The sequence below is a fragment of the Schistocerca cancellata genome, chromosome 8 (assembly GCF_023864275.1).
Source record: "Schistocerca cancellata isolate TAMUIC-IGC-003103 chromosome 8, iqSchCanc2.1, whole genome shotgun sequence".
Classification (NCBI taxonomy): domain Eukaryota; kingdom Metazoa; phylum Arthropoda; class Insecta; order Orthoptera; family Acrididae; genus Schistocerca; species Schistocerca cancellata.
The window spans coordinates 560,060,597-560,067,480 of record NC_064633.1 but is presented as its reverse complement, the minus strand read 5'-3'; the positions used below and the strand labels follow the sequence as shown (position 1 = coordinate 560,067,480).

Here is a 6,884-nt window from a genome sequence, read left to right as displayed (position 1 = left end):
GCATATCTCATCATCCCTTAGTGCTTCCACAGCACATTTCTTTGCACAATGATTCTTCTTGGTATGTCTCTTAAGATTCAGCCTTTTCTTCAGCATTACTAACTTGTGATCCATGTCTATAACTGTTCCTGTGCATACCTTAAATCCAATATCTGAAATCTTCCCATACCTCCCAGTCTTTTACAAGTGTATCACCTCCTCTTGTGATTCCTGAGCAGTGCTCTCTTGCCATTCAAAATTTATTGCAGAACTCAATTGGTCTTTCTCCTCTCTCATTCCTACTACCAAGCCCATATTCTCCCTTCAACCTTTCCTCTACTCCTCCTCCTATAACTGCATTCCAAGCCCCCATGGGCATCAGATTTTCATCTTCCTTTATGTATTGAATTATCTGTTCACTATCCTCACATACTTACTCTTTCTCATTCATTCAGCTTCTGCTTGGGACAATAGTACATACAGTTAAACTATCGTCGTCAGTGTCAGTTTGCTGTCGAATCTGATTAGAACAACCTTATCACTGAACTGTCCACAGCAGCTCACACTCTACTCTTTCTTCCTGTTCACAACAAATCCTACAGCCGTTATACCATTTTCTGTAGCTGTTGATATTCCCGACATCCATCCAACTAGAAATCTGTTTTCCTTCCATTTCTCTTCAGTAACCCCCACTGCATCTAAACTGAGTCTTTGCATTTCCATTTTCAGATTTTCTATCTTCCCTACCACGTTCAAACTTCTGACGTTCCATGCCCCGACTCTTAGAATGTTACTCTTCCATTGGTTACTCGATCTCTTTCTCATGGTCACCTCCCTCTTGGCACTCCCTTCCTAAAGATCTGAACAGAGGACTAGTTTTGCCAATGGAGAGCATCAAGACATTTATTCAACTACAGGCCATATGTCCAGTGGAACACAAAATGTCTAATGTAGCGGTTTCCACTGCCTTCTCCATTCTCATGCCATTGATCACTGCTGGTTCTTTCACCTTTTAGGGACAGTTTCCCACCATAAGAGCAAGGCAGTGCCCTGAACCTGTGCCCCATCTTCTGCACTCTTTGACAATGCAGTTGGCAGAACGAGGGTAACTTTTTATGCCAGAAGTCTGGAAATTTAACTTCACTTTTTGTCCTATTACATGTTCACGGATATCTAAGTTTTTATTTATACATACCACAATAAGAATAGTAGGACTAGCATACGGATAAGGGAGGAAATGTGCATTTTAACAGGGCAAATGCAATAATTTTATGCGCATACATTTTCATGAACAAACTGTGTGGTTTGTGAGACAAATAAGGTGGACAGTTGTGACTGGAGAGTGCACATAGCAAAATTTTGATAACCACTCCTCTCGTGCACAAATGGCACTGTTTCTCATAATGCTGGATTTCCCATCTGTGTGGATCTCCAAGTTAGCTGCTTCATCCCATGTGACAAAAGCTCAGGTATTTGTGTTAAGTTATTTAATTGCTGTGTAAATTAAAATGTAAATTTTTTAACTTTTCACTTTATTAGAGAGGATGTTATTCTTGTGCTGCTGCACTTTCAGACAAATACTCTACTCAATATGTCAAATGCAAATTAAACGTGTTCAATACTAGATGAAGGTGAAATTTTCTAAATGCATATTCTTTAGACTGGATTTTGATATTATGAATATTAAATTGAAAATAATCAGAACTTCCACTTATACATTATTACAATTAGTACCTGAATGACAATTTTGCTTAAAAATTTACTCTAGGATTCAAAAAATCGTAGCAGTTCTAGAACTACTGACATCATAATAGTTGATCACATTTGTTTATTAGAACTTAAGCATAACAGTGTAACAAAAATTGAACACTTAGTTACTTACAAAAGCAATTATATGATAAGTCTTTTAAACTGACTGTAGTTCAGTAGCCACTCAGCAAGAGTAATTAATATTTTTAGAGAGTGGTATAAATATGTTAGAAACTGTTGAAAAGCTTTCTTCTCTGAAATGCAATGGAAAGAAAGGAAAAAAAAATACTTAAATTAACAAAATGTTAACAACGACCACGGTCCTGGACACGTTTGCGGGGTGCAGCTTTTATGATATTGTCCACTCTAAGAATCATCTCTGCAGCCTCAGCTGCAGAAAGAACAACTTGACGCTTCACAACAAAAGATTCTGTAATACCCAAAGCTTTCATGCAACCAATTCTTCCATTTTCCATATCTGTGAAAAGAAATTCATTCTGTAAAAGATGTACTTAGCTTTTACAATGCAAATTATCTAAACATCAAGTGTTAAGCTCACAATCTATGATTGTTTTTAAAAGAAATGCTGATTTTCACAGCAAATACAGTGGTTAAAAGGAGCTTTATTAGATCTAAAGGAAAATTCTACTGAGATAATTATACACTTACAAGACGGGATACTTGGCCGGGACTTTCTTACAGGAGGTAGAAGTCTTAGTACTGCTCACAAGCAAAAATGGAAGTACAAGAAATTATCCTAGATTCTGAAACTATTACTTCTTTTCTTTGTGGGAAGGAAGGGTAGATGAAAGGGCCTGTTAAAAGGATGAGGTGAGAGAAAAAAAAAAGAAACAGTATGTAGGTAAGCACTCCAGTCCATAAATGGTGAGGACACACTTGAGAAGTAGAAAACTTCATTTCTAGTTGAAGTATTTTGACAATACTGAACAATGAAAAATCCAGGATGGAATAATGACAATATTATGAAAAGGATAGATTTCTACTCACAATATAGCAGAGATGTTGAGTCACAGACAGGCACAACAAAAAGACTACTAAACACATAAGCTTTTGGTCAGAAGGCCTTCTACTGAATGCGCGCGCGCACACGCGTGCACACGCACACGCGCGCACGCTGAGAGCTGCATTTGCCTCTCTGTGTGTGTGTGTGTGTGTGTGTGTGTGTGTGTGTGTGTGTGTGTGTGTGTGTGCGCGTGCGCGCGCGCGCACGCACACACACACACACACACACACACACACACACACACACAGAGGCAAATGCAGCTCTCACACGCATGACCACTGTCTCTGGTTGGCATCAGCACCCTTTTTGTTGTGCCTGTCTGTGACTCGACATCTCTGCTATATGGTATGTAGCAATCTACCTTTTTCATAATACTGTCATTAAACAATGTACTGATAATTACATGCCCCATTTCTGTCCAGCGTTTGTCCGGCATTGGACACTGGGCCATATTGTATTGACTGCTACTTTCCACACTTTGATATGTAGTATGTTACCTGCTCCACTTTGACAGAGAGATATCCGTTAACAATGATGCAATCAGACAGGACCAAAGAGACTGCAAATACCATCTTCCTCCAATTATTTCCCTTCTGTAATAGGATTCTTGTGACTGGAGTTATTTCCTACAAAAATTTAACACTTGTACAGTGACTTGTTCAATCTCTGAACAAGAAAAGGAAGCATTTCCTCAAAGCATTAATGAACTGCCAGTCTTAAAAAAACTACACATCTGCTCACCAGTCTCCTTTCTCTTAAAACAATTAACACTAACCAATCAATAGCACCAATCAATAGCTACCATAAAACTGAAAGGAACAGCTCAAGCCCTACCTAAAATGTGTGCATGGTTACGGAGTTGATTCAAAAATAAAAAGGAGTAAACTAAAGTGGATTAAATTTGAATAATTTGGTCCCTCTGTGGGCTGAGTATGTGTATCACTTTATAATAAGATGACCCGTCTTGTGCCCAACTAAACATGGAAATATCTCCCCCCCCCCCCCCCACCACCCTCTTTTACTCACCAAGACCCACTGTATGAGATCCCTGGCTGTGTGCAGCCCTCAGCTCTGAAATCAGCTGCGCCGAATCATAGCCTGCATTATCAGCTATTGCTGTAGGCAAAGTCTGTAGTGCACGGGCAAATGCCTCCATTGCCACAGCCTCTTTGCCAGGTGTTTTTGAAGCAGCTGTCATCACTTCACCAGCCATAAGCATTTCACTGCAACCTACCCAAACACAATAAAAGAATATTATGTCAATTATGCAGAATATAATGTTTGATATTCGACAATAATATAGTTTCCATGAATCACTAAAACAAAATGGCTTAAAACCAATGTAGCAAATGTCATTGTTTACCTCCCCCAAAGACCGTGCGAGATTCTTTGACTGTTGCTGCAAGTACACACAATGCATCGTGAAGAGATCTGTCAGCTTCATCAAGGATTTGCTGAGTCGCTCCACGGATCACAATGCTGCATGCTTCACCCAGAGCAACACCTCCGAAGTGCAGCAGTGTGTCTTCACCAATCATGACCTATTATAAGAGCAAAACATTTTCACATCGATTTTAGCTAATTAGCTAAAAATATTAAAAATACAGAATCATAGTTGCTGTTAAAAATCTCCACCATAAAATAGTAATCAGCCTCTGACAGTTTATAATGTAACTGTTAGTCATAGAGTTTCTCTGAAGGTTTCTTTAGAAATTAATGAGAACGACATGAGTACCCACACAGAAAATATTCTTACTAATTCATACTACTAATTCTGTCCGTACTAAAATGGCAATCAGTTCCTTATTACAGAATTTTTGCGTGAGAATAACGCTCCTCTAGTGTTAGCATTATGCTGGGCATTTATTACACAACATGAGCACAAATTCTTTACTGAAATATTAAATTTGTTACACTGGTCTAGTAAAAAAGAAAATAATAGGGCTGCTTGTAAATGAGAAACTTCCATGAAAGACATGTCTGACGTAACATTAACTTCTTCAGGCATTTCCTGCTCTCTTGCCTTTTACCTGGTAGACCACAACCAGGATAATGTGTTCTTTATGAAGACTTGCCTCACCCTATTCACAAAATATTTCTCTGTTCTGAAAGAACAGCCACCTCAGTTGCCTTCCACTTTTGTGCAATGTGTTTGCACTCTTTTTAAATTTTATAATAATAATGAACAACAACAACAACAACAACAATAATAAATAATATAATAATGAAAAACATGTTTCCTATGCTCCACCTTGTTGTAGGAAAGGCAGATGCAAGCCAAGATTCATTAGAATTCTAGTGGAATGTAATACGCCCACAGGAACTGTTGTACTGCCAATTTTTGAGTACATCTCGTCAGTCTGGGATACCTACCAGAGATGTTTAATACAAGAGGTGGAGGAGCTCCCATCTGAATCTGTGTATTTCCTTAAGGGTTCGTTTGACGAGCACAAGATGTTCAACCAATAGCAGTGGCAGACACTGCAAAAGAGGTACTGTGAATCTCATTGCAATATTCTATCAATATTCAGAAGACGCACATTCTAAGAAGAATCAAACAACATAATTATTATTTCCTCCACGACCACAGCAGTAAAATCAGAGAAATTCGAGCTCATATAGAAGCTTTTCGGCAGTTCTTCTTCTTCTTATTATTATTCTTTCTTTCTTTCCTCAGACGTTATGTCTGGTCAAAAATGGAAAGTGACGCGGACCTTGATCAAGCGTGACTTCCTTTTAACTGTACGGTATATGTTATATTGCATTTAGGAACTTTCGGGTGATTGAACATGTATCAATAATTACAGATTTCTGTAGTTGTATATACAAGTTTGGATGTAGCTGTATTGCATTGATGTACTGGTGGATACTGTGTGGTGTGACTCCTGTAGTTGACAGTATAATTGGTATAATGTCAACTTTATCCTGATGCCACATGTCCTTGACTTCCTCAGCCAGTTGGATGTATTTTTCAATTTTTTCTCCTGTTTTCTTTTGTATATTTGTTGTATTGGGTATGGATATTTCGATTAGTTGTGTTAATTTCTTCTTTTTATTGGTGAGTATGATGTCAGGTTTGTTATGTGGCGTTGTTTTATCTGTTATAATGGTTCTGTTCCAGTATAATTTGTATTCATCACTCTACAGTACATTTTGTGGTGCATCCTTGTATGTGGGAATGTGTTGTTTCATAAGTTTATGTTGTAAGGCAAGCTGTTTATGTATTATTTTTGCTACATTGTCATGTCTTCTGGGGTATTCTGTATTTGCTAGTATTGTACATCCGCTTGTGATGTGATCTACTGTTTCTATTTGTTGTTTGCAAAGTCTGCATTTATCTGTTGTGGTATTGGGATCTTTAGTAATATGCTTGCTGTAATATCTCGTGTTTATTGTTTGATCCTGTATTGCAATCATGAATCCTTCCGTCTCACTGTATATATTGCCTTTTCTTAGCCATGTGTTGAATGCGTCTTGATCGATGTGTGGCTGTGTTATATGATACGGGTGCTTGCCATGTAGTGTTTTCTTTTTCCAATTTACTTTCTTCGTATCTGTTGATGTTATGTGATCTAGAGGGTTGTAGAAGTGGTTATGAAATTGCAGTGGTGTAGCCGATGTATTTATATGAGTGATTGCTTTGTGTATTTTGCTAGTTTCTGCTCGTTCTAGAAAGAATTTTCTTAAATTATCTACCTGTCCATAATGTAGGTTTTTTATGTCGATAAATCCCCTTCCTCCTTCCTTTCTGCTTAATGTGAATCTTTCAGTTGCTGAATGTATGTGATGTATTCTATATTTGTGGCATTGTGATCGTGTAAGTGTATTGAGTGCTTCTAGGTCTGTGTTACTCCATTTCACTACTCCAAATGAGTAGGTCAATATTGGTATAGCATAAGTATTTATAGCTTTTGTCTTGTTTCTTGCTGTCAATTCTGTTTTCAGTATTTTTGTTAGTCTTTGTCAATATTTTTCTTTTAGTTCTTCTTTAATATTTGTATTATCTATTCCTATTTTTTGTCTGTACCCTAGATATTTATAGGCATCTGTTTTTTCCATCGCTTCTATGCAGTCGCTGTGGTTATCCAATATGTAATCTTCTTGTTTAGTGTGTTTTCCTTTGACTATGCTA

At 37.7% G+C, this 6,884-nt stretch overlaps 1 protein-coding gene across 1 annotated transcript in view; it reads right to left on the bottom strand.

The window, feature by feature from the left end:
- Positions 1-1,790: 1,790 nt before the first annotated feature.
- Positions 1,791-6,884, bottom strand: part of LOC126095730 (T-complex protein 1 subunit beta) — a 55,635-nt gene continuing 50,541 nt past the window's right edge. Inside the window, exons 7-9 of the mRNA XM_049910499.1 lie at positions 4,116-4,293; positions 3,779-3,982; positions 1,791-2,206 (exon numbers count right to left, since the gene is read on the bottom strand). Coding sequence (XP_049766456.1) covers positions 2,034-2,206; positions 3,779-3,982; positions 4,116-4,293 — 555 coding nt within the window. The 3' untranslated portion in view covers positions 1,791-2,033. The remainder of the gene's footprint in view (positions 2,207-3,778; positions 3,983-4,115; positions 4,294-6,884) is intronic.